This window comes from Pseudochaenichthys georgianus, chromosome 14 (genome assembly GCF_902827115.2).
Source record: "Pseudochaenichthys georgianus chromosome 14, fPseGeo1.2, whole genome shotgun sequence".
NCBI lineage: Eukaryota > Metazoa > Chordata > Actinopteri > Perciformes > Channichthyidae > Pseudochaenichthys > Pseudochaenichthys georgianus.
Genome location: NC_047516.1, coordinates 15,253,046 through 15,280,876, shown reverse-complemented (window position 1 = coordinate 15,280,876; position 27,831 = coordinate 15,253,046). Strand labels below are relative to the sequence as shown.

The 27,831-nt window shown below is 41.1% G+C and overlaps 1 protein-coding gene across 8 annotated transcripts; it reads left to right on the top strand.

Annotated features, from left to right (window-relative positions):
• The first annotated feature begins 35 nt into the window (after window positions 1-35).
• Window positions 36-27,432, top strand: crebrf (creb3 regulatory factor). Of its 8 annotated transcripts, none has more exons than XM_034099387.1 (11): window positions 36-163; window positions 1,718-1,796; window positions 8,392-8,541; window positions 8,831-8,956; window positions 12,892-13,070; window positions 15,329-16,440; window positions 16,595-16,792; window positions 17,214-17,403; window positions 17,508-17,581; window positions 17,748-17,867; window positions 17,992-27,432. In XM_034099387.1, exons 3-11 carry the CDS (start codon window positions 8,533-8,535, stop codon window positions 18,108-18,110), a joined length of 2,127 nt encoding a protein of 708 aa, XP_033955278.1. In that variant the 5' UTR covers window positions 36-163; window positions 1,718-1,796; window positions 8,392-8,532; the 3' UTR covers window positions 18,111-27,432. The 8 variants fall into 8 exon arrangements, with proteins under 8 accessions (XP_033955278.1, XP_033955274.1, XP_033955276.1 ...); XM_034099383.1 differs by having other exon boundaries at window positions 8,302-8,541; XM_034099385.1 differs by having other exon boundaries at window positions 36-167; window positions 8,302-8,541.
• Window positions 27,433-27,831: the final 399 nt, after the last annotated feature.

Below are 27,831 nucleotides of genomic sequence, written 5' to 3'. Positions count from 1 at the left end.
CGCGTTTTCCAGGAACCCGTCAGGAAGAAGAAAAACAAAACAAACCCGAGAGAGAACTGTAGCAGCGTGTGGACTCCATTGAAAATACGGCCTTGTTATTTCCAACAGAGCAACACACAAGAGAACCGACACCTTGCGAGATGTATGCGTGGGCGCCTTAAAAGTGGGTAAGAGTGCTATTCAGCCGTTTTAGAGGAAGTTCGCCGAGCAGATATGTGTTTTCTCTGCGGTGCAGGATTAGCTGTGAAGCTAACGACAGGCTGTTGTTGTGTGTGCAGCTGCATGAGGAAGGGGGCGGACGGAGGCCATACTGAGTGAGAGGTGCATGGAGAAAAGCAAGCAAGATTTGTCAGTTTTCGCATTTAAAAGAAAACTGTTTAGGGCAAGATATACAATTAACGTGTATTTGAGTGAATTAAGCGTTCTGCAGGAATTGTCTACGCACAGAATGCAGCTGACGTAGGCTTCAAAACGAGTCTTAGCGCTAAATGTAAAAAAAATTAAGGTCCCGCAGATTTTGTTGATATTGTTTTCGTCATTTAATTAGTCCGTTTTTTTCTATCACGTTGTAACATGACATATGGTTCAAACCTACACTTCTTTAAAACGATTTTTCTTTTAAGCTATCCAAAGAATGCCACACCTCTTCCAATATTTATTTCCTCTTAATTCAATTCGGGTTTTTTTGGCAATGAGATTTTAGTCGGTCAAAAACACAATTGAACTGTGTTTTGGGTAGAATACCTCTGTGCAATGCCAAACAGAGAGGTCTTTTAAGGACAGCACGAGCTCTCTGTGAGGAACACGCCCCCCCCCCAACACATGACACAGCCATTGGTGCTGAAAAAAGAGGCTCGACACAGCCAGAAATGTCCATGAGATGTAATTTAGAAATTGTTGATTCAATTTTATGTCTCCACTGGTGAAATAAACTAAGTATCAATATCTATATGATGTTCGTTTGTTTGGTTTTCCACCAAAACATAGTTTTATAATTGTATCTACGGACTTCGGCAGTTTCATGTTATGTATGAATGTCACGGATTGATGTATGGTATTGTGTTGTGTTAGAGTTATTTGATAGTAATTTGTAGATTTTACGTTAAATATCTCTTTTAATAAAGCTATCTAGGCCACGGGCATGTAGGCCTCCAACTTGTTTATCTTCTGCCTCAACCTAGATTGAAAAGGGCTGATTAAAATGAAGTAGGTGCCGTGATTGACAGTCGTAGCGGCCATTCTGGAACGCCTGGAGGCGGGTCCTTGTCTCTGCTTGACCAATAGGAATGAAGGATTACGTGGGTTGTCGGTGCACTGTGTTAGATTGGGATTTGTTTTGCTTTCATGAGGATCTGTTTTGAGTGCAGAGCCTGTGGATGATCTGGTAACATTTATGTATTTTTTGGCATTTATAATTGCTAATTTGCTATTTAAAACTACCTGTTGGATGGGGATTGTGAGGATGTCGAGATGTAGAAGTGTGTGTTGTCAGGCTGTGTTTTTTCAAAACAATTGAATCCATCACATAGAGAGTCTGGGATGTCATTTTGTGATGATCTTTTATATTTTTCATTTGAACTACTGTTTCTTACCTTTTTTTCTACTGGCATAGTGGTTGTTTATACGGAATTGTTAATCTGAAAGCACTATTGCTTTTATATGCATTTACTGTGTTTGTACTAAAGCTGGTCATCCATAACTATCATCTTTGTTTCAGTGTGGGATACATATTTGTATACCATCAACATTGGCTGGTACACTGCATATCTCATATCATCTCATGCATCAAATTCAAGGTATTTTTCCTATTATTTTCTTTACCCAAGTGCTAATTATTTCTATTATTTTCAAGATTAATTTGCAACCATGTTCATGTGTGGTTACAGTAGATGATTCAAAACTTAAGCGATAACAGAAGGAGACATTTTGAATCTTAGAGAAATAATATTAAAAAAACAAAAAACAACATGAACTGCTTGTTTATGAAAAGTAAATGTTCAAATAATTTCGAAGACACTGATATATTTTCAGTAAACTTGAAATCAAGTCAGACTTCCTCATAACGAGTAAACTATTTCTTGTACTTTTACTTCCTTAACTCTGTATCATCAGTATTCCTAATTGAATGAGATGAATCGACCTTGTTCACAGTAAACATTTGGTATGACCACTCACTGTGGGACCCACTGGCTTACAGTAATCCGTCTGGAGGTGTGCAGTATTTGTGTAACAGAGCTGCAGATGACTATAACTAGACATATGATCAAAGAATACAAATTGTGACATATACCTGCCGATTGCTTCTCAATGCTGATTGTTTTGTATATGCGGAACTATTTAACTGAATTGAGTATCATTGACTTAATCAAAAACACAATGAATTTACCCATTAAAGTTTGTTAAGCAAGTATTTTTAAATGCAGACCTGGATGTAGCCCAAAATAGCTACAGCAGCAATGACTTGGCTGTCTTAAAGAGCTGCAGTACTATGGTGCAAGGGCTGCTCGGTGAACTGACGAAAAAATGTGCACTCGTAGTGCGTCTTCTTGGTGAATGAGTTGGCTGTTAGCGTTGACCTCCAACCATAAATCTATCCAATTCATCTGCCAAGAAGAGCTTGGAGATACAACTGTAAACACTATCATGATATTAACAAAAGACTTCTAATGGTATGTACGAACCCTTTTCTATAAGTAAAAACTTGAGTAACACATTTTAATTTTAGAACTATAAATACCTTGTTGATTTTAAGTTGATACACAATCGATACATAGTGAATAATATTTAACTAGCCCTACTTTTCTCGCTTGCTTGTATTTGCTTACTTACGGGCCAGTTGTACTTGTCAAATAACTGGCCTGAAAAATTATCTTTAAAAAATCCCCAACCTTGAAGCACAATTGGCTGTTAGTGAACATCCATTGTTGCACATCTGTACACACATTTTGGACTCGTGATTAATGGTCGTTCATGATGTTTTCAGAGCTTCTCTCACAATAAGCAATCTGTTTTCTATTTTGCGAGAAATCTGGGAGCGACTGGTATCAGTAGGAAACTCGTTCCAGATAAGACTCGGCTGATTGGCCTACTTGGATCGAGTCCAATGTTTTGAGGCGGAGAATGTGAGCTGTTTGCATGATAGTGAAGCTTTCAGCACACAACACTCTTTTTGTTCAGGCCTGAAGCAACATGGAAGAGGGGAAACATTTAGCAACAGATGTTGAAAATATGATTATTTGTTGTGATTTTTTTTTACCAGACCTGATTGTGTATAAAATATTTAACAATATTGATGACTGGGAAATTATGTTTTCTTCATTAAATTAGACCTCAAGCTAATAATTACTTTCATTAAAGATTCATCTATTGATTTAGTTATTTAATAAAATGCTCGCGTACCAAACTACCAAAAACCCACATTTATAAAAGTATGAAGCTTCACATCTCTCAGTTTTTAGATTTAACCAGCTGCAAAGTGTTTTGCTCTAACTAATGAACTGTGAACCATTTAATTGTCAACATTGCATTACAGTTTACTTTCCGCCACTGGATTCATTCGTTAATCCACTATAACAGGGTGGTGGTGGCGAAGTCGATAGGGACTTGGCTTGGTCACCAGTTCAAGTCCCGACAAGACCAAGTGCTACCGACGTGTCCCTGAGCAAGGCACCGTTCCCCACACTGCTCCCGGGGCGCCGTTCAAAATGGCAGCACACGGCTCCTAACACTAGGATGGGTCAAATGCAGAGAAACAATTTCCCCACGAGGGATTAATAAAAATTAATCTCTGGTGAAACACATTTTATTTTATCTGTCAGATAATGCTGCAAAAAAAAGCGTTGTCCGTGTCTTGATCTAATTGTAAACAGCCGCAGGTGTGAACCTGACATTGATTCAGCAAACCGCACATTTGTAGGAAACATGATGCTGCAAAGAAATCTGTCCTTTTGAGAAACTTTGGCCTCTTCAGTTTATCTATCCTGAAAAATAGGCCTGTAGGAAATCTGAAATGTTGAACTCTGACAAAAGCTGCAGCTTTTTAAGTTCATTATGTATTCATCTGCTGATTATTTTCTAGATTATCTTTTTGCTTTAATTAGGGATGCACGATATTGTTTTTTTGAAACCGATACCGATAACTTCCTGCTTCTCAAGACCGATAACCGATAATAAAAACAATTTTTACACCACTAATTATTTTAACGCATGTGTATTTTTTTTCCTTGGCCGCCCCGTAGTTTCAGAGCGCATCGAGTTTAAAATACCATCTACAAGCTGATGCTGACAGCCCCGCTCCTGCCGCCCGCTTGTGGCAGACCACACTTCCACGCTCACCGGCAGGCACCGGCTGGCCATCTGGAGGACCGGGAGGGTGTGTGTCTGTGTGGCCCGAGCGAGAGAGAGACCTTACTTGCATTGTTGTTGTTAGCATCTGGTGCTAGCTAGCTGCGCTAACGGATATAAGGAGCTGTTTAAATGAAAACAGAGGAGCGACATTTCACCATAACTGCACGCGCACACACACACGCACACGCACGCACACACACACACACACACGCACGCACACTTTGTATTGTATTATTGTCTTCGTACGCTTTTAACACACCATTGTAGCGATGGCGATGTTTCAGGTGACTGATCAGGTTCGAAGTATTAGGGAGCGCTGGATTTGTGAAGAACTCCCCTCTTCCTAAACCACTAATACCACAGTACTGGCAACACGGGAGGAGCCGAGTGAAAAACAAGCGCCCCTCATCCCAATCCACCCACACCGCAGTATTTTTTCTTTTTTTTAACCCAAAAAATATATTTTATATCATCGGGGCTATTAATACTGGTATCGGGTTTATCGGGATGACGTCATAATTCCTAATATCGGACCGATAATTATCGTGCATCCCTAGCTTTAATGCAAGAGCCCTCAACATTTGAGATAAACAGCATTTACAGCCATTTGCCCATGAAAGTTGATCAAAATAGTCTCATATGTGATGAGCCGACTAATCATCATTGAAGCTGTACTTTGACATAAGCCCACCTTTTTAAACCTTGACTCTAACCCAAGTAAAGTCCCTTAAGTAAAATAACTCAAATGAAAGATGTACTGCTGGCAGTTTTCATCACCAAAGTAAATCAGACCAAAGCCTGAGAGAGACATTCAGCTCCTGTCTTTCAGGGGGCTGTCGCGCTCGGTCATACATATATTGCTCCACATTGCAGCCTGTGTTAGCCACTAAGCAGTGAGCTGGATTATGTGAAATCATGCTGCTGCAAAGTATTCAGTGCAGCTTGAGGTGAGGAGCATTGCGACTTGTTTTCTGCATGTTTGTACGATCACTGTTTGTACACTTAGGCCTTCTGCTGCCTCTGTGATAGGAAAGAGTCTGGATCAATGCTGGCGTTCACTGTTGTGATCGGGCCATATGTTTCCTCATTCTGCTTCTGATACTAGTACACCAGACACAGCTGCCCTGGTGGGAAGTGGACATTGAAAAAGCACGATAATGATCACAATGTGTAGTTCAGAGACTGAGATTTAAAATATACTTCTGGTCCTTAAGAGAGTTTGTTTGTACATATATCATTTTGTGCATGCATATACATGAGTGCTTTTATGTGCTTTGGTGTTTGATAAGGTGTTGCTTTTACAAACACGCTTGTACTCTTCCTGTACCAACGTGTTTTCTGACACTTCCTGTCTCTATGCAAAATCTGTTCCCACACATGGGGACAGATCTCAGGGGTGAGAAGTTCATCTGAGTCAGTCAGCACCCAATGAGAGGAAGTGATGTTGTCCCCTCGGCCTCGGAGGAGTGGGATTGGTGTACGGTTGTGTGTCAGCTGTTCACTGCAGGGGTCATGTCTCCATGCAGATTCTCATTTATTTGCTATGCAAAGCAGCAAAAAGGCCCAGAGAAAAGATCAGTCCAAGCATTGCAGTCAGTAGGAGGTGCAGGAAAGAGAGGATGAGATACAAGCAGAGAATTAGAGGAGGGTCCAAGTGATGGTAAAGCATAACGCAAACAAATCCGATGCTCTCTAAAGGAATGTTGAGAGGCAGTTTGGTTCAGATATGTCGGTGCTTTCCGAACATGTAATGGGGGCGGGGACTGGCGTTCACACCAAATTTCTCAGAGGCTTATTTTCTCAACAACTTCCGGCAGCTGCTGGATAGACAGAGAGCTCCTGTTACCTGCGCTTGTAAGTTCGGTCTGTTGATTAGACGAAGAGACAAGGAAGAGTAAATCCGGACCAATATTAACAGATTCGTTAATGCCATACACCCCATCTCTGCCTTTGCACCATGAACAGTTCTAAAGAGACTAACTTTATTTCATACCTGAAAATGTCAGTTGATTAATCAGTTAACCAGCAACAATTTATCATCTGTTGCTGAAGTCGTTGTACTCGCATAATTGTGAATATCGGTTGCTTGATGCTGTTCTATATCATTGCAAACTCAATATATTTGGGTTATGGAATGTTGGTTGGGAATAACAAGACATTTGAAGACGTCATTTGGGGGTCTCTGGAACATTTTTTTGAGCTTTTCTGAAATGTTGTAGACATGACGTATAGCTAAATCAATAACAATTTGTCAATATCCCTACGATCTACCTAATTTAAATGTGAGCCAGCCCCTCAGTCAAGCCCAAAGATAGCTTGCTCACCCAGGCCTCATCGTACAGGCCCCAGGTCAGTAGTATATTTGTGTCGGTGAACGCAGTAGTGGACGGGAGGGACAGGAAAGATGAGATTACGATAGCTCGGCTCGGTGCTGTGTTGACTTTAGGTCCAGCTCAAGAGATGGAGCCAGAGAGCCCAGCCTCCTATCCAGCTGTTATCAGTAGACAGGGGGGCCGGAGGCAACCGTTTTGCATTCTTAGCAGCTCTGGGACATGATTACCTTTTATGTCTTCCTCTAAAGATGCAGAACCTGTTTATGTGACAAACACAGGCCTGGCTGTTTCATTGCTTAGTAGACTTTAATGTGAAGAAGAGTGTACTTTTCAAAAACCTAAAGGGGAATTCTACGTAGTTTCACTTGCGCTCACTCTGCAAAACTAACTAGTTAACATCTGCAGTCCATAGGGGCGGCGATGAATTAGCTTTGTTGAACTGTGAGATAGTGAAACCCTTCATTTTCATTTAAGAGAGGGTGAGATGTTCCCCTCGCTGTTGTGTTATTGCCTGGTTATGCCCTTGTTTATGCAGCTGCATGGCGAGACAGCAGAGAGGGAGAAGTTCTGCATAGCTGGCAGTGAATGGAAAGACAGTGTTAATAAATAATGGCAATTAAGTGTTTATTGAAAATGGTTTATATTGTTAGCCTGCTACCTCCGATAGCTTATTTTTGCAAACATACCAGCACCTATATGCTGCCCCAGCTGCATTTCCATGAACGTTGGCCCTTCAATAGTGTTTTATTTGTCAGTTAGTTTATAGATGTTTTTATCTTCACAATCTACTGTATATTTTCTACTCTCTAATGGTGGTTTATTTCTCTTTTTTTAATTTCTAATTATGTGCAATGCCTTGGGTTGTTAAATCAGCCACAAAAAAAATCAATTTAATAGAAGAAGTTCTATACGTGTAGTATATTTTTGCAAACCACAAATAAAAAAAACTGGCTGACTGAGTTGTTGCTACCATTTACATTTACATTTACTGGTTGAAGTAGGTCAATTCAGAGAGGCAAAATGATTATCCCTAAAAATGTCTTTGTATACTAGAAAATGCACATAAACAAATAAGAGTTGAATCTCGCTAAACTGTCCCTTCCAGGTCTCTTTAAGTAAAGATGGTGAGGAAAACAGGGAATTTAGTCTCGTAGTGTGCCTTACTTTAGTGGATCATAATATATTGTTTATGTCTTCTGGTTAAAAAATCAACCAAACTTTTCTTTACATGTCAATTTCTGAGACACAACAAAGGCCATAATCTGGCCTGACTTTTAGCCTGCCATAGATACTGAGGGTGCGGGTGGGATAAATATTCTCCATCAAATCCAGTTTAGCCTTTTATCTATCAATCAATCAATCAATCAATCAATCAATCAATCAATCAATGTTTATTTATATAGCCCAATATCACAAATGTTACATTTGTCTCAGTGGTCTTCACAGTTTGTACAGAATATCAGTACGACAATACGATTTAAAGTCTGTAGGCCTATTGCAGTTTGGTGGGAAACAAATAAACTCTTCAGCTGTGTTGGAAATGTACCTGCATGTTACTGTTGACTTATTTATTTGTTGATTCTTATACCTCTGCTCTGTCTACTCTCTGTTTTTACCACAGACCTCAAGCATACAGAGAACAGCAGATCACAAGAAAACAGACCAGACCAGGCCCAAATACTGACATCCCCCCTTTTCCTCTTTCCCGCAGTCTTGCAGGCTGCATTCACAACATCTTGTCCTTTAGCAGTAATTTACTGTGCTAATCCAACAACCTCAGACTACTGGGACTGGACAGAAGGGCCCAGAGATCCCCCCCCCCCCCAGCTAAAGCTCTTAGCTTTGCCTGGCAATGCCACAGGTAAGAGGGACCAAACAGCAAAGAGGGAAACTGTACTGTCACTAGCAAACAGGTAGAAGGGTTTCCTCGTGAATAGTGTGAACAAATTCATAAATGATTAATGATACTCGGTTATTAGAGTGCAACAAATAAAAGTTATCTGAGAAAAATAAATACAATACTGAAATCAAATAAGGAGCAACAGATGGGAAGAATAAAAAGGGAAGAACCAAGTATATCAGAAATTGGTTTTGGTGCTGATTACTTTTATTATTTACTTTAGTGTTTATTTATTTATGTTGTGTTGCAGCCCAGCATCATTGGGATGGAGCCTCCCTTTGCTGACGCATTTCAGAACTACTCTTTTGCTGACCAGGCCCTCACCAGCACCGACCTGCTCGCCTCCAACTCTGACCCAGATTTCATGTATGAACTGGTGAGTGGTTAAACGCACGCACACAAACACACTTACACACAATTATGAAACTAATATTAGAGCTTATCTTTAGCTAAAATGCCCTGCGTTCATCAGACTTGGTCTACCGTCCTTTGAGCTGACTCCTTTTAGATCGCTCACAGCTGCTCACGCCGAGTTGACTCTGAGTTGCATCTGAATGAAGGATCCAGGTTTAAAGATCATCCGTCAAAATCCAATACCCTTTTCTTAAGGCTGGCTGTCCCGAAATTGACACCAGATGGACACACGAATATGGAATTGTGAATTTCGCACGAAGATGGCCCCGAACTTAGTCAACAGCCAAGCAACAGCCGAAGCAAGTATACCCGCAGGACACACAAAGGTCACACGATGGCTACACAACATCGTATTGAGAGTACGATGCGTTCGGACTAGGTCACGAAGGTGTCACATGACCTCCCGATGGTATTTACATAATATGTTTACATGATTTTGTTGTGCAATAAAACAACCAGAGAAGCGATCTGCAAGGAAACATAGCACATTGTGTCCTCTTGCTCCTGTTTCACCTGCTTAATACAGGTATCATCACTGCTACTGATTTCGATAGAGCAGGTCACAAATAGCAAGAAATGACAAAGTGAAATAAGACAATTTTTACCTGTAAGAGGAGGTGCTGGGCCTGTAACGGTACGTCCACACAGCCGCTTTAAACAAATCTTCCAACGCTTCTAACGCTTCTCTGCCCATTGACTTTGAATGGGGATGACGTCACTTTGCCTCGCTTTTCGCCGAACTGCATTGTGGGGGAGCGAAGCGAAGATTTCCAGGATTTTCAGGATTCAAAAGTTGAGCAATGTTCAACTTTTGAAGCTGAGCTGGAAGCGTCAGCCAATCAAATCCCGTTTATGCAAATCTGCCAGTACAAGCGCTAGCCAATCAAACCACGTGTAAGCAGGGAGAGCCAGACAATTCATTTCCTCATATTCCAAAGGAGAAATTACGGTAGCAAATCACCTGGTTCTTTATGACCAGACTATTTACCGGGATACAAACCGGAGGAACCAGGCATGGAGGGAGGAGGCAGAGACAGTGGGTGAAACTGGTAGGTTTTCGCCTGTTTGGGGAGTTTATATATATATATATTGCTCGCATAAAATCCCCGGGGTTTTTTGCTTTGTATGTCGGGGGCGGGAGATTCATGTGATTGGTTGTTGGTCGCGTTGCTCGCAAAAAATCCCCAAGCTTTCAGACACGCCCAGCTCCAAGATTTTCAAGATTTTTTCAAAGCTGCTGTGTGGACGTACCGTAACAGTTGCTCATCATGTTCTCTGAGGTGCATTTTCCTGGTTGTCTCATCATCAAAGTCTGCCATTCTGCAGGAACTGAATTGTGATTGCAGCTTTGGGAGTTACACACGCCTCTGCTCTGTAGAGTTGCTCAGGACTGACTGAGGAAGATGCTCTGAGGCTGGCCATGTTACCATGACACATGGGAAATGCTTGAGCTACTCAAATTCGGCTGTCTTCGCCAACACCGTGGTCCCATCTCGATGTCATTGTACTATAATACGATGGCATTGCGAGGGCTTCACGCAGTCGTGTTGCCTTCCTAAGCCAATCGGGCAGCTTCCAGTTTCCCTCGTGAGGCGAAAAATGCCCGATGGCACCGATGATCACACGAAGTAAAGACGAAGATGACACGATTTGACAAGATGTCCTCACGAGTGCCTTACGAAGGGCAAAATGGACACACAAATTCAACACGAAAATTAACCTTCGCAAGCAATTTTTTGGAATGCCAAAGATTTTGCCACCGCTCACGAAGTTGCTGCCTGAGCCTGAGAAACTCCACCGACGGTCATACGATGGCTTAAGATGCCCTCACGAATGGCCCGATGTTGTTACGATCAGAGCCGAATTTGAACATTTCCTTTATCGTGTGTCCATCTGTTGTCAATTTCGGGACAGTGTGACGCGGGCTTAAAGAAGCGACTAAAATGCAGCAATAAGAAATATAGAGGAGATACCAGACACCTTATCGGTACTTCTAACTGGAATCTCTGTAGTTCGAGGTTAAGATTAACGTCTACGTTCCTGCCTTTTACTGTGAAACACTAGTAGAAAATGTGGTAAGTATACTACAAAGTTAGAGAGGCTTTGTTTAAGTTGCTATTGTTGAATATAAATAGATCTGCACACCAAGATTAGGACATCTTCTGGTTTATTTAGTGAGTAATGATCCGTTTTAAATACTGCAGGGAGGAGTAGTAAAAGCAGAAACTCCCACAGTTGGATGAAGAGCTGCACCTAATGGTGTTCAAGATTCAGCACACCTCCTACACCTCATTAACAGCTTCTTATACCTTGCTATGCAGTTCAGTGGAAAAACACTCGCCCCGTTGTCAGCGTGGCTCGAGTGGTCACAGCTCGGCACAAGTAACCCCACCCGTATAAAAAAAAAAAAACACGATCAAGTTACATGTTGCACAACAAGCTCCACAAAAACACCAGAGAGAATTCAAAGAAGAGTAAGTCATGCTGTGATGTTTTTTCATTTCATTTAATCGTTTATTTGAACCGGAACAGTGCACATTAATGTACATTTTAAACAAAAATAATGCTTTCAAATGTAAATGAGCCGGATTTTAGCTTTGAGCTAATTTCCATCCGCAGTCCCGCTTTGTTCATTATAAATAAGGACAAAACAAATCCTGCATTTTGCAACATTTAAATACGTACAAAATGTCAACGCTGTGCCTGGTAATCACCGGAAAAAACATGCATATGAACCATTTTGAGAGTAGAGGTAAATGAAGGGTTCATTTATATTTCTTTTTAATATGTTATTGAAGTGCTGGACATTTTTTGAGAATAAAAACAGGTCTTCTTCACTAATCAATAATATTAAAATACTTTCCCTCGCAGTCATAGTCATGCTAGTGGGGAAACAGTGGCAACTCTGTGGCATTTAAAACGGAGAGGCCCATGCCTAATTGTTTATCAGCCGTGTGACATTTGCCGGGCTCACAGGTGGCTGATGGGAGACGGCTCCCCTGTCACCCTCACCCTGTCAGCTGCAGGTGTCTGCCTTAATTTACCATCAGTTGTAGTCAAACAAAAGTGATTCACTGCTGCACTCAGTCCATTTCTTGCACCATAGTAAGACGTTACTGTGATAACAGATTTTACAAGGATCTTTCAATTATCTTCAACCCTCCTGTTAGTTTAGATATGTTAAGATATGGAAAAGAAGAAAGATTTACAATATAATGGTTAAATCTAAACCCTTCTGACTGAAAACACATGAGACATATTGACACATCTGAGCTCCATGATGACAAGAAGACAGCGATATAAAGTCAAAGTGCAATTATCTCTGCCAAATTGTCTTTCTCGCCATGTAGAAAACTGACACTTCACCAGAGTTTCTTTATATAAAATGACACGGGCAATCTCGTGTGGTATAGTTTAGTTCCTGGAAGATCGCCTGAGAACTGTATATTACTACAATAAACTCAACAAAAGGTTTTTTAACTCACACTGAATTACAAATCCTTTAAAAATAGTGTCTCATTGGTGCAACATTAATTCAAAATGTAATAATCCTATAATTTCTAATACTATGCTGTTGCTTGTCATATTTCCAACGCTAGATGCCCTCTAGACAAAAAAGGTCTTGCACAATATTAAAATATTATAGATATTTTTAGCAAAACCAATGGTTTGACATGGACACGTCTTTTATAACCTCCGTGCATTGTCAAATTCCCCCAATATTTGATATATATCTTTTTTCTTTGATGCTGTTAAAATGTAAATCGTCTTATTTTCTGTTCTATATTCTGTTACTTTGTTGTCAGTTATTGCAAACACCTCTTTTAAATATAATTAGATATAAACCGTCTTCTGAGCCACCAGCTGCTGACTCCCTCCATGTTTTCCTCTCTGCAGCAGGACCGAGATGTCACCCACCGACAGAGCCCCTCCATCGACAGCTCCGGAGTGGGGGGCGATGGGGGGAAGGATGTGGAGGGCTGCGTGGACCAGCTCATGGGTCTGAGCGAGAGCGAGACGGTCCACAGCAGCTCAGCGTTCGAACAGTGGGACTCTTACTGGGAGGACCTCACCAGGTAATGGATTATTTATTCATATGCTGTGGCTTATATATATATATATATATATATATATATATATCTCGAGTGAAAAGCAGCAGCAAGTAAATATGACATTATACAAATGAATTCACTGAAACTCAAATGTCATACTGTTTTTCACATCTCACACATTATAAAAGTGGATTGCCAACAACTTTGGATTCTACATTTTGTGCCTTTTTTAATAGCATGGTATTGATCATAAACAGGAGGTTGGGTTAAGGGTCCACAAGACTTGTCTGTTTTTAAAGCTGGAGTGAGGATCTTGCAGGGCCGCTCCTCCCTACACGCAGATCACGCAGACTGCGTGGGGTCTCACCTCACCTTGGGCCTAATCTTGCGGAGGGTGCCTCACCTCACCCGAAGCGCAAATGCGGCGCACCTCTATGCGCTTATACGGCACAATTACTCTGGCGCGTGCTCCACTAGCCCCCCCCGTCCCTGTCCCCGTCGACGCTCGCGTCATAGTGGGCCTCATCACATAACTTTGCGTGGGACCACAAGTTAGCCATTACACACAAACCCTCGCCAAATGAGGTCACCTAACGCTGATTGAGCCTGGTAAACTCTGTATTTTGAACAATAGCAGCGTTGTGGTGTTTTGCGTCTGTGGAGACTTCCCATCACTGGTGAACCTCTCTCTGCATCCCCCCGCCCCCCTTTTTATTCTTAAATCCTTCCATTGGATCCCAAATTGTTTTAGTTTTTTTTAAATCTAGAACATCACTTCCAGAATATTTTCTTCTCGCACTGCCAGAGGGGGGGATACAAAAGTCCCGCACTCAAGCTTTAATGGGCGGCAAGTTACTGTAAATTCCCCAAACCAGCGATGTATTAACCACACAACTTTTGTCTGTTCATCCAAAGCCTGACATTAGTATCTATAGCGCTTTATTATTGTTTAAAAACTCAAAGATAAGAATGGTCAAAGTCACAAAACACACATGTTTTTGGCCTGACTGAATTCGCTAATTGTGAACATTTTACACAATTGTTTAATAGGATTAAATGATGTCACTGATGACATTTTGGACAGACATGGATGTAAACTGCATCTTGACTGGTTGCTGAAGGCTGTGGGACGGTAATTTTAGTTGCTTGATAACGTGATTAATTCATTATTAGAATTGTTGTAGTTTTTTTTTTAAAGCTAATAATCAACCTATTGTCGATGAGTTAAATTAAAAGGTTGTATGGTTGAGGTTGCAGAGTCGATCTGTGCGAAAGGACAGGTGCCTAAACGTTTTTAAAGCATTGCAGTTCAACATGCCAGACCAGTCATCATTGAGGCAGATCAGGGTGGTTTGAGGCAGCTAGAGTGTTGCTGGATGGCAGGGAGTGGTTTAAGATGTCAGTAAACAAACCAAGCAGCTGGCTGCCGCAGTCTCCTGAGATCTCAGGTGATGCTCCGTCTGTCCTGCAGATATCCTGATGCTCTGCTTTCAAAATAGTTTGTGCACTCTCTCCTCTGATACACAGTGTCAGCTGAGGTTAGACAACCACTTTTGGAGTCTAGAGGCGATTAATATTGAGGTGGAATAGTGCAACTGGCTGCTGCAGGGTAAGAGGGTTGAACGTTGACGAAAGTGCCGTTTCCTTTTGGTTATTGAGTGAGTCATTTCTTTACAACTGTCAAGATTAGCTCCACGCTGCTAAGTCGCACAAATGCATACTGTGTTAATGGGTAAGTCTTATTCTGTGAAGTACAATGTACCTTCGCTCCTTACGCAGATTTTACCCAACAATCTGGTGAATTTCATAAAAAAATGTAGGCAGTGTCTATGAGTGTCAAAACTGTCACTGAAAGATGTTGTGCTTCCTCTGAGCTCTCTTTTGATCACTTTAATGTTTTGACTGCCTTCAGGTTTTAAACACTTATTCTAAAAGTTCAAAATCCTAAACAGATGCAAATTTGCTCTGGATGGTTTTCATTGAGGCACATGTGCATCAATCAGACCTGCAATATACTTTGCTCTCATGCTAAATCCATGCCATTGCAATTTTGAATTAGTGCAGAAGGTATGTTGAGATCTAGGGCTGCAACAAACAATAATTTGCATTGCTTATAGATCTCTCAAATACTTTGTCCATTAATCGATCACTGAAAAAAACATTGTTTTCCAGAGTCCAAGATGACCAAAAAAGGTTTATAGTTTCATTTTGAAGGTTATTTACAATGACAAGACAATGGTAGCTTTCCTGTTGTCTGAACTGTGTTGCTCTGTGCTCGGCAGATACACACGGCTGGCCAGCTGTGAGATCTTGGGCAACAAAGAGGTGGATTTCCTTGGATTGGATGACCTCTCTAGTCCCTACCAGGATGAGGATGTGATTGGTCAAACCCCGACCCTGGCTCAGCTCAACAGCGAGGATTCGCAACCTGTGTGTGAGGCGCTCTACCCCCCTGCTGATATGAGTGGCCCTCCACTTCCCGGTCACAGTAGGAGACCCCTGATCCCTGGCCAGGGATTTGGCCCCGGCTCAGCACGGCCCTCCCCCAGCTCCTCTTCCCGTCTTTCCCGCAGCTTTCTCCCAGACTTTCCTGAAACCTCCCAAAAAGCCACCAGACCCGTCCCCTCCTGCACCGAGACCATGGCCAAGACCCAGACCCTCCTCAGCCTCACCCAGGACTACGGCCACGCGCAAACCAAGCCTTACGGCAGAGGAACCAAGATGGCAGCACCGATGGACTTTGTGCGGAAGGCTAAAGTCCGTGTGAGTGCCGGGCTTAAAACTCAGCCCGACATGCCCTCCCAGACGGCCTTTGAGAGGTCAAACCCACCTCCACCGCTCCCCCAGTCCCATGACGGGAAGGCTGGCCCCTCAACGAGCGCCACCTTGGTGGTAGTTCATGCTGCTGCAGACAACGGCTTTGGCAGCCAGATGATCTATGAGAGGGCCGCAGAGGGGGGAGGGAAGAGTGAGGTTCCTGTAGATTGGTCTGCCAGCGTGCCCCCCCTGGTCGAGGCCAGTCCGGCCATGGAGGGCAGCACCTCGGAGCAGGTCAGCGGAGAGGTGGAGGCAGGAGCTAGTGGGGGTGCTCTGGATAAAGAGGCCACTGAGAAGAGCAAGGAGGAAGAGCACAACTACTCTCTGTTCCTCACCCGCTGCAGACTGGCCAGCAGAAGCCAGTCCGTGCTGGAAGAGGACGAGGAGGAGGAAGACGAGGAAGAGGCGGAGGAGGAGGAAGGCGATGGGCTTGAGATGGATGACGAAGACCACGATGAGGGTTTCGGCAGCGAGCACGAGCTGTCTGAGATGGAGGAGGAGGACGACGATGAAGAGGAGGATGAAGACTACGAAGCTGACAAGGACGAAGACATGAGTGACGCCTTCTCCGAGCCAGGTAGCAACCTTCATGCTTCCGGTGTTACCAACAAACTGTCACTGTCAACAAACTGTCATTGTTACCTTTCTGTGTTTCTTCCTCATGACTTTTCTTTCTCTGACCCGCTGACCCCCCCCCCCCCCCCCCGGCTTTGATGTCTTGTTTTCTCCAGGTTGTGAAATGGAGCTAATGGACGACATTAAAGGTCTGACGACGGGAGTCACCACCCGGAAGAGAGGCAAGCGTCGCTACTTCTGGGAGTACAGCGAGCAGCTCACCCCCTCCAAACACGAGCGCATGCTCAAGCCGTCTGAGTGGGACAGACACACGCTGCCTAGCAACCTGTACCAGAAGAACGGGCCTCTCCATGGTAAACACACACACACACACACACACACACACACACACACACACACACACACACACACACACACACACACACACACACACACACACACGTACGGTACATATATACTGTATATTAACCACGTGGGAGATCAGCCCTGCACCAAAAAAATAGCTTATTAGTTCAAAGCTATTAAATAAAACAATATATATATATCACAGACTAAACATATATCATATTTACCTCTTGTATAGACTGTAGGGCAAGTACAGTCTTTGAGAGTTTATATTTTCCACAACAGCAGCTGTGCACAGCATGCTGCAGTGATATGGCAGTCAAAGTGATCTTACTAGAAATATTGAACAGATAAAAGGAGCATATAATAATTTCTAACTTAAACGACATATGATGTAAATCATCTGATAATCCTTCTTTTCAAATAAAGGAAAGTACATGCTGAAGAAGTCTCGCCGGACGGATGTGGAAGACCTGACTCCCAATCCACGGAAGCTGCTGCAGATCGGCACCGAGCTCCGCAAACTGAACAAGGTGATCAGCGACCTGACCCCTGTGAGCGAGCTGCCGCTGACCGCACGACCTCGGTCACGCAAGGAGAAGAACAAGCTGGCATCCAGGTAAGTCATGCATTAATGTACAGACACATCGTGCTGACCCACAGTTCATGAATTATTAAAAGGTGGTCAAGATGCTGACTCGACACATCTGTTGTGTGTTGCAGAGCTTGTCGTCTGAAGAAGAAGGCTCAGTACGAGGCAAACAAAGTGAAGCTCTGGGGACTCGGCACAGAATACGGTATACGGCTTACACAGTTTTTACACCAATTTCATCAACACCTGCATCCATTTTTTCATGCTTTCTTATTCTGTATTATTTCAAAATCGACCTTCTGATTGTTAGAAATGACTAAATATCAACAACTTCTAAATGCTAAAGTGCTCGACCACATGTCCTCCTGTAGACCGGCTCCTGTTTGTGATCAATGCCATCAAGGAGGAGATAGTTGCCCGAGTGGAGGACTCTACTCCGCGACCGACCAACATGGCCGACACTCTGGAGCATCTCATCAAAGAGACACTCGGTGAGATTAAAATGAATGATCTAATTTAAATGAATGCTTTTTACAATAATATTGTGCCCTGTCTGGATAAAAAACCCATCTCTAGCATCTCTGAATGTTTCTTCCTGTGTCTCTGTGTGTGCAGTGGCATCACCTGTTGCTGGGCAGACTTCAGACTTCGTCAACAAGATCTTGGAGACCACCGGACGCGGCGACCCCACCGGAGGGCTGGTCGGCCTGCGAGTCCCAACCTCCAAAATCTAAACACACTGCAGTCCACTGAGAGACGTGTGCTAAATATTACCACCGTGCTGTCCCATTGTAACTATGCCCCCCCTCTGCATGCCCCTCCAGCCCAAAGTACATACACATTGTTAGGCACACAAACACACATACCACTCCCTGTGTGTATGTATGTGTGTTTGGCATACACCCTAGCTTAATGTCTCTGCACACTGCGAGTCAGTGCGTCACTGTCCCCCAACCCATTGTGAGTGTCTGTTGGGATAAGCGCCTCTAAAAGCAAGTGATGGTCAGGTGTATATCTAATGGCACATGCTGAATCCACTGGGGATTATGAGATGCGATGTGCATATTGTTGTGTTGGGTCCGTTTTATTGGAGGTCTGCTTTCAGGGCTGAGACAGTCACACGAGTGTAACCACTGGAATACTTTTGAATAATTCATTTGAGGTTGTATAACAAGAGGAAGAATAGTTTCACGTCAGACACCATCAGAGGTTTGAAAAAGTTCCAGTTATCATTTCCTCCAAGAGGGTCACCTTACATGGCAACAAATATTAACTCCAGAATTAAATTAAGATCAAAGTGACCCATTCATTAAAGCACTTCGATAAAAAGGGCTTTGGTTGCCAACAAAGCTGCAGAGAGAATAGTTTGTGTGCTCCGAGGCGTTTTCGGGGTGGCAGGAAATATTTTGTATTGAAGGCCTAAATACGTTCATGCCATCCCCTGTTTGCCAATCAGGCCTGCTGTTGTTAAAATGTAGGAGTTAACTTTAAGCAAAATAAAGCTCGAAAAGAAACCGCTGAAGCCTAAAGAATTTAAAATTAGAGGCTTTATGGCTTATTTTGACTACGATAACTTAAACAACAGGAGGTAGTTGACCATATTCAGAGGAAGTTGATGTAGTTTGGTGCTTTTTGGCCTTGTGCTGGTTATAACTGGACTGGGTAAAACGGGCATTTTGCCAGAATGGGAGCAGACTGTGAGGTTGATGATGATGATGATGGTGAGGGTGAAATAATCCATCTCCTCTAGGAAACTGTACATAAAAGCGTCTCCCACTGAAAAAAGGCACAGGCTCCCCTTTTTGTACCGTAGAGATGACCAGGCTAACAGTTTGGTGTGTTCATACTAGTGTTTGATCAGAGTTCTATTCATTGTGCCTTGTGTATGTGTGTGTTTCTGTAGTCTGAGTGAGTGTGTGAGCGGGACTGAACGAGAAGAGATGATTGGTCAGAACTCCCTGAGGTCCAGCCAACGAGGGGACTACTTTACACTGAGGGAGATTGTTAATGAATGCGAGGAGGGGGACAACTGCAGAGTTTTTCAGTTGTCTAAAGATTTCCTGAATGTACATAAAACAATAGGAAGCTCTCGTTGCGTCATGCCACAGAGTCTGTGTGTAAGAGAGCTCTGCAATGGATACTTCTGTTTTTTGGTACTCCGTCTTTAGGGATGGGGGCGGGGGGAGGGGTTAACATATTATTTGTTTAGAGTCACACAAAAAATATTTGCACACTATATTTTGATTGTTTTTTGTACCAAAGACACATGCAACAAAATGGCGACCAGCCAGTTAAAGTAAGGTTTTGCACAGCTTACCTGACGCCGTATTGAATGTAAGAAATGTGGGAGGGTCAGGGAACTTCATAGAACTGTGAAATTAGCTTGGGTCCAATTCTGTACAGAAAAGGAGCATTTAATCATTTCTTTAAATCTGAAAATGTAACCCATCTATGGGCTTCTCCAGTAGATGTGTTGCTTTGCAAGCACGTCATTCCTGAACTGATTCCTCCCTCCACGTGCTAATTGTTTTATAGGTGCTATTTTAGGACATAAACCAAGAGCGCTAGTAGATAAGCTATGTTACATTTTTGTTTGACAAATTGTCACCAAGAATAACCAAAATGTTTTGTTCCTGTTGTCACTTGTTTGTTTATTTCTTCAACAAAATATTAATTTAGCTATAAAGTACTGTAAATAGAAACCTTAATGCTATATCTATCAATGGTGGAATGCCACTTTTCATGACAATTTATTAATTTTTAAGCATGACACATTTCTAAAAAAGCCTATCCTTGCATTGAGAAAGGTGGAGGAGAAAAAAAACACAAAAACCAAAAAAAAAAAGTTTTTGTTATATTTTTGTACTTTAGCTGCCTGTTAGCTTCCCTGTTTGGAAGTATTTGTTCTGTGGAAAGGAGATGTGGAGGTAAAGAGGTTTTTAAGAGCAGCCAGTCGATCTCAAAGGTTGATATTTAAAACAACATTTAACCAATGGGTCTCCTTTGCTGGCTGAGGGAAATACAGAGGATTATTCGAATCGCAGTGCAGGGAAGACATGGTCCAGCAGGAGCTTTGAGGACAACAGCAGGGAAGTGTGAGGAAAGTTTCTGTAAGAAAGCCAAAGCCATTTGAGTCTGATTAATCTTGGTTCAGCACTGTGCAATGTCCTTCTGATGTTCACAAGTTTTCACTCTTTCACCATGAAGCTGGTTGAATTTTACATTTCCTGGGATTGGATGCCTTTGAGGTTGCAATGCTGAATTATATCTTCCTTAGTCCTTCCTGACCGTTCACAGCAGCGAAGAATAACTTGTTTTTAAGGCAATACCGAGAATTAAAATATCCTGGCCTCAAAGTGTTCAGCATGTCCAACCTTTAGAAATGCATGATGCCTGAATGCTTGCCTCACTGCAGCTTCTTCAGAGGAAATGCCGCCATTCTCAGGAATTTTAAAAATCAGTTAGTCATTTTGTTAGCGGGCAAATACAAACAAAACATCCACAAGGATACATTCAGGTTAGTTCCAAGTGAAAGTACTTCAAAAAAAGATAGAGATGCAGAGCTTTTGTCTTTCTGTATCATGTGATCGAATAACAGCTAGTGCTACATATATATATATATATATATTTACTGATTTCTGTTCCGTCTAAAAAGGGAGAAATGGTGCTTTTTTTATGAAACTAGAATGATGAGTATCTATCTACTCATATTTGACTTCTTGGTTTTAGTTGTAGCCTAATGACTTACCGTCCATAGCTATTTTCTTAGTAGTGATTAATTTTTGTACATAGACTATAAGTTGATATGTTTCTTCTAAATGTTAGATATATGTATAGATTACTCTATCTTATATGTTTGAAAACAAAAAGCACTTTGTCCAAAAAAGAAAGAAAAAAACAAAAACAAACTAAAGAAAAAGCATTTTTTTCTTCCATTTGCTGCTAAAAGGCCTGGTGTGAATGCTGCAAGTGTACTTGATAACTACTTGCTAGGATAGGTCTATTTACTGACTTGGCTAGGTCTTTAAACTGGCAGGGAATAGGTGTGCGGCCTGACAAGGGTTAGGTCTACATGTTTCTGGATCCACGTAATGATACGAGTGTTGAATAAACCTGTATCATTGCTTGGTTTTGGAAAGATAGGTCTATTTCCTGGTCAGGAACCGCGTGGATAGCGGGTTTGTGGTCTTAAAAGAGGGTTTTGATTCCAGGGCCCCTACTTTGATCCTGACGTTGACCCCCTTGGCGTCAGGATTCATTTGCCTTCAGTAGAGGTTTCCTATGGAAAAACTGATTCTGCTTTGGCTTCCTCTTCAGGGTGATGTACAGTGTAGACACATTTCTCCAGAGAGCTATATTGTTATCATTTGTAAACTGATTGCTACTTGTGACTTAATGAGGAGGAGGGTTTAGCCTGGGGCGGCCAGGAAGAGCCGTTTGAAAGGTGTTGTTCCGGGCCGCCTTAGGGGAAGTTACTATATCACTGTACTGTATGGCAAGCCAGTTACAAATGGAGACTCAATCCGGACACTTATTGCCTTTTGAACTTTTACACACAAACAAATAATATAAATTGGTGAACTAGTCAGTTGCCAAAGGGTGAGCCCGAGGCTTATGACATCGTTCCGCCAATATACAGTCAACAACAACAACAACAACAATAACAAAACTGTTCAGCATAAATGGCTCAAAACAAACCTTGACTGAAGCATCAGACGTGGTGCAATATCTCAGAAAGATTGCTACAAATGTTGAATTAAAATTTGAACTAATTGCGCTCAGTTGAATCTTTTGGTACAATATTTGAAGCAATTTCTTTCAGCAACAATTTTGACCAGGTCTGGCCAGCGGTCATTGCCGCTGGTTGGCTAGTTTTGTAGTCGCTCATGAGGCTGATCTAAGAAAGAGTTCTCACAGGTTTTTACATTTAACATGATAGGTGCAAGCTGTGCAACTTTACATTCAAACAAGGAGACTCTGTGGCATTTTAAAAAGTCAAGAAAACTAGTGAAAATCCATGCCAGTAACTATTCCTTATTCTTTTTTTTATTTCTGGTGACATAAAACCTATACAGTCAACTATTAAGCTGATGGTGTATCTTTGTGCTACTTTTGTCCAATAAAAGCTTACCGTATAGCTCTTCTTCAGCAAATCAGGGTAATATCGTTCTTCTATCTGACGTATGTGATGACATAAAATCAAAAGAAAATATATTTATGTATTCCAATTATTGTCGCCATTCTTTACTCTGTACAAAAATGTGTGTGTGTGTGTTATGAATTCTCAATGTCAATCAATATAGTGCAATCCTCTCTACACAAACTGAAAAAAAGGCCAACAGTCACATTATTCACAGCTTATCCGATGTATCCACATTGGAATTAAAACATACACGACCTACGACATTTTTCTCTCACAAAGGATTTGATTTCACATGGTGCCCGATTACTTTTCATTATCCAGGTAATCCTCCAAGAATTTAAATAGCATCTGTATTTATATTCACTCAAAAACATAACAGACTCCCCACCCCCCATCTTTTTCATTGATTCTATCCTGTTGGACCAAACAGAACATTTTCACTCTGAACGACAACAAATTGGTGATTTCTGTTGTATTGAGCTGTATGATTGCTATTGTTAGGAAAACCATTGTTTCTTTTGTAAAAATCATTCTCATTGATTTGATACCACAGCCTAAAGTCACAGAGGATCTTTATATCATCTGAGAGGTACAAGATTTCCCCCAGGACTGCAAAATAAATGCATTTATTTGGGTGTATTATAGGCCATTATTTTGTTGATTTAAATAGTATGTGGGATTTCCTCCTTATATTATTAAAATACAGGTACTTATTCAACTTATGTATTCACGAAGGATCTCCAGAGTAAATATTTGGTAACGCTTTATCATAATATGTTTTTAGTAATTTAACCATTTCAAATAAGTTTTCTTGAAACAAGTATGGTATACCTACCATTCGGTGATAGGAAGAGTAGCTATCAATTGATACACTTACATTGTTATATTACATGTATATCATTTCAGTTTCATGGCATTATTTTTTTTGTTTTAAGCTGTACTTATGTATCCATATGTATGTAATAAAAATATATATAATGACTTGGTGTATAATGAATAGATGTTCCCCTCGACTGAATATTTTTTAGCATCTTTCAGCTTGTTTTCCTGGTTCTTAGGCCCCTCAACTTCAACTCAACTATGGACTTTTTAGAAAATTACGGATCTAAAAGATGAGCGTTACCAAATATTCTTATCTCACTAAATTGGGTTTGTGAACAATATTTTACAAATTGACCTCACCTCTTGCTGGCTGTGGTGTCAGATCTCAGTTTGGATTCTGTTTTCAGATGTTTCTTGTCTTGTTTTGACCCATGTGGGCTGCTTGTAAAAACACCACGTCTTGAGAGGTTGTATGCATAATGCCCTCCATGTTTTTCTCTGTGTAAATTAGAAACATACAAAAATGTGACAAAAAAAAAAACGAGCGGGAATAATGTTTCTGCATGCCGACTCCCTGCAACGCACTTATAGAAGATCCTTCACTGCACTCAAAGTCAAATGTTGTCATACTTGCTGCTATTTAATGAGCACAAAGGGCGTTATGTTTTTCGTTAAGTGTATCAATGATTCGATAACAGTATACTATTAACACATACCCTGTTTTCTTTTCACACTTTTTTTTCGAAAGTCAAAAGACCAAAAGTGTTTCTCCCCTTGCTCTTGGATATGATGCCTGTTGAACCAGGTGCCTTAATCAAATCTTCGAGAACACACATCTGCACCTTCTGTCAGTCTGGAGGGGGTTTCCCCACAGAAACAAGGGGCTGGGTTTCCCATAACCTAAACTTGAAGTACAGAAATTAAATTTAAAAACTAATTTCAACCCAAAATATTTAGTATGAGAAATCAGCCTTTAGCAGTGAATGAGCTTTTTGTCGTGTCTGAATATGATTTCCCTTTAGTATTACTGAAGAAGAGCATACATGTGAACTAAATTCATGTTTTGGGAAACCTGGTTCCAATTGTAACTCTTTCTCTGCCCACTACGCCACGTTCTTGTGTTTTGTGTATTGGCTGCTGCTGCTATCACCGCTGGCGTGTCCGTAGAGAAGAGTACGTTTCCACTGTGTCAAAGGCAGAGGGAGACTTGGGCCTGCTTTAATTTGTCGATTACAATGCATTCTTCTTCTGTGGTTTTGACATTGAGCACCGTGTTGCTGCCTCTTGAGATATTTTTTGAGAAAAAGGAAACAAAAAAAAGCATAAAACAGACCTTTCCGTTTCTTAACTTTGCTATAATGAAGTGCCAGACCCTCCTTGAAGCCAGTGTTGGCACTTAGTGGCAGGGTGCAAATGAAGCGACAAACTGAGCATGGAGGTAAACTGTGGTGCTAATCTGTCAGTGGCTGGGTGCTAACATAGCTGATGTAAAAAGCTGTTTTAGCCATATTATTCCTACTGTCGATGACTCTTGTCAGTCTTGTGTTTCTGACTGCTGTATGCTGACATAGCGAGGTATAACTTTGCTGCTGCTGCTTTGCGGATGAATGTAGACTAGTCTTCCTTAGCAGGATCATACGGACAGACGTGTCTGGTGGAGCTTTTCCTGTTGTGCTACTTCCTTACACTTTTGTTTTGAACACAGGGAGACTCCTGTTGTCCGGATCCAGACGGATCATGAATGTTGTAACTTTATATGGCCGCTGTCCTGCTTAAATGTTTATACCTATTTCTTTTTATATTAATATTTTGGTTTGATATTTATGCTCTGACTTTGTCAAATGTTGCACGATTGAAATTTGATTTTTCCTAAATTATATCTTATTGCCTTTTTTCCCTTATTCCAGTGTTCTTACCATTTATTTGATATTTATTTGTTTCGTCCTGTAAATTAACATGTAAGGAGATTTGTAAGACTTATTAGCTTTTCCACTGAAGCGTGCTCCACCAGGAGTCACATGAGGTTCACAGGCGTCAATCAAAGTCACAATGAAACTGACTTTTCTATTACTCCCTGTATAGCCTACCTATAAACCAACATATATTTTTTAGATTGTTCATATATTTAAAAAATGTATCTTATTACATTTACACATTATCAGTTATATTATCTCATGTACCATAGATACGATTTTGTAAAATGTGCAACTTTTGTAAGATATGCAAACATTAAGGACAATCTATATGTAGTGCTTAATTAGACAGTAAAGACTCCATAAATAGATCAGTATGCAAAACAGATTGCAATATTATAAAGAAATATCAGTTTGAAAATGAATTTACAAATATTTAAATAAAGCAACAGATATATTAGGATAGATGGAGAAATACCTAAAAAAGGACTATTTGCAAATCAACTTTAACAAAAGTCTTGTCTCTGTGTTGCACTCAAACATAAAGATGATTGTGTTGCAACCAGAGTCTGGGATTCATTTGCTGAAAGTAACAACAAAACTACCGATTTGCCCGTAAAAACATTATTATTACATACAAATATAACACATAGTGGCTTCAGTCATTTGCCGTCCTGTGTTGAATTGTATATGACTTTAATCTTTCTTTAACATTGGGTTCTGTCCTAATGGTAAAGTAACACGGTGCAGTTTCATTGTGACTTTGAGTAGTGTTCTGTGAAGCCCATGAAGCGTTCTGTCATTGAAGGTTTGAGGTAGTCAGTCAGCGCCTGGAAACAGACTCAAGGACTCAGACTCAAGGACTCAGCTCTTCTTTGGTCACGACTCTAAACCGAGGTCTGGTGCTCCACAGGTCAGGAGTCGCCCCTCTCTAACTGTGAGGGGGCAATTTGAACATTCGATCAGTTTTCTGGGGAAACTTTACCACTGCGCCAGAGATGTTTTGTCCCCTTCTGGGTGCTTAATTTTTTTCGGAAGGGCTTTGGTTCGCAGTTGTCTTGTCAGGGAGCTTCTGAAATAAGATGGGGGGCCGCTAAAGGCTGGTGGGCAGAGACCCCTCCACCTCCCCTGCAATAAATGCTGGGGGGGGGGGAGGGGAGTCATTTCCTCTTCTGCAGACTGATCTTTTTGAAGCAAAAACAACAACCCACCCTAAATGAAAATAAAAAAACAAAACCCCTCTCCATATCTACACGCGTCATTATCCAACACTAAAGTGATTTACATCTCCTTCCAGATTTGCCAAAATGCACGGAGCGAGACACATTTAATGAGCAGAAAATGTTAAAGTATATATTCTGTTTCCTTTATTTTCTATTTTGATAATAAAGACAGACAGAAAGATGATTTGATGGGAAATCCATACAAGCCTAAACATGTAGTGGATGTGGGAGGTATTGGTCATCATGAGCTCTACAGCTACATGCTATTGTTATGATGCTTCTGGTCTTGTATGGTAACTTATATGACTAGATCAACAGCATGGGATCTTTCTGTAGTTAGTCCTGTGTGTGTTCCTCTCCCCAGTCTCAGTAGGAGGGCTGTTCTTCATTGCTAAGTGCTCTATAATAGATCTCTTGGTGATTATAATTTCATAAAGAAGAAACTTACAGAAAGTGTATCCTGCTGAAACTAACTTGATCCTCTCTTTAGCAATGACGTCTATATTTGTAGTTCACATATATGCCTGTTCAAATACAATATCTTGACAGTTGATATATTTATGTTGTGTAATAAGTGTCGTGCTGGGTTTAACTTTTGTTATATCTAAGTCTTTGTGTTACATTGTCTTTCTTTCTTGGAGGCACAGTGGGTGAGCTTTATGCACAGTCTTGGAAATGTAAGATATGTTTTTGTTTTATTTGGTTTGTACTGTAACAACTCATTCTGTTTCAGAGCTTCGGACAATAATTGTCTCTGGCTGCTTGACATCCTGCGGCACCTGCCCTGAATCTCTGTTGTGTTATTGTGCCTCTCTTTTCTTTCTTATTTTTTTTTAAAACATTCTTTCTCTGTTGTATCAGCCAGGAGTTGATACCACAGCTCTGCTTGTAACCACAATAGTCTGATTATGTTCATTGATTTTAATATCAAAATAATAAAACCATTAGCAACCCATCCTGACTCTTCTTCTTAATTTGTTGATGTTTATATAGATAGATGGATTAGTACTTTATTGATCCCAAATTGGGATTTGTAGCATGAAAAGACAAGGCAATGAACATAAGAGAAATTAAAACACTTCAAATAAACAATCCAAAAATATTTCTGAAAAAAACCATTAAAAAGTAAACAAATATTCATGTGGAAATACAAATGTACAGTAACAAAATATAAAGCAGGATATTATATATACACATTAATTGTGCAAGGAATGGATTATTAAATATGAAATGTAATATAAATAAATACAGTGGGCGTTTAAGTCCAGTTAACAAGAGAAGCTATGGAGCTATGTTTACATGGGGTTGTAAATAACTGAATATAATCACTGATTCATACAAAATGTTTTCATAT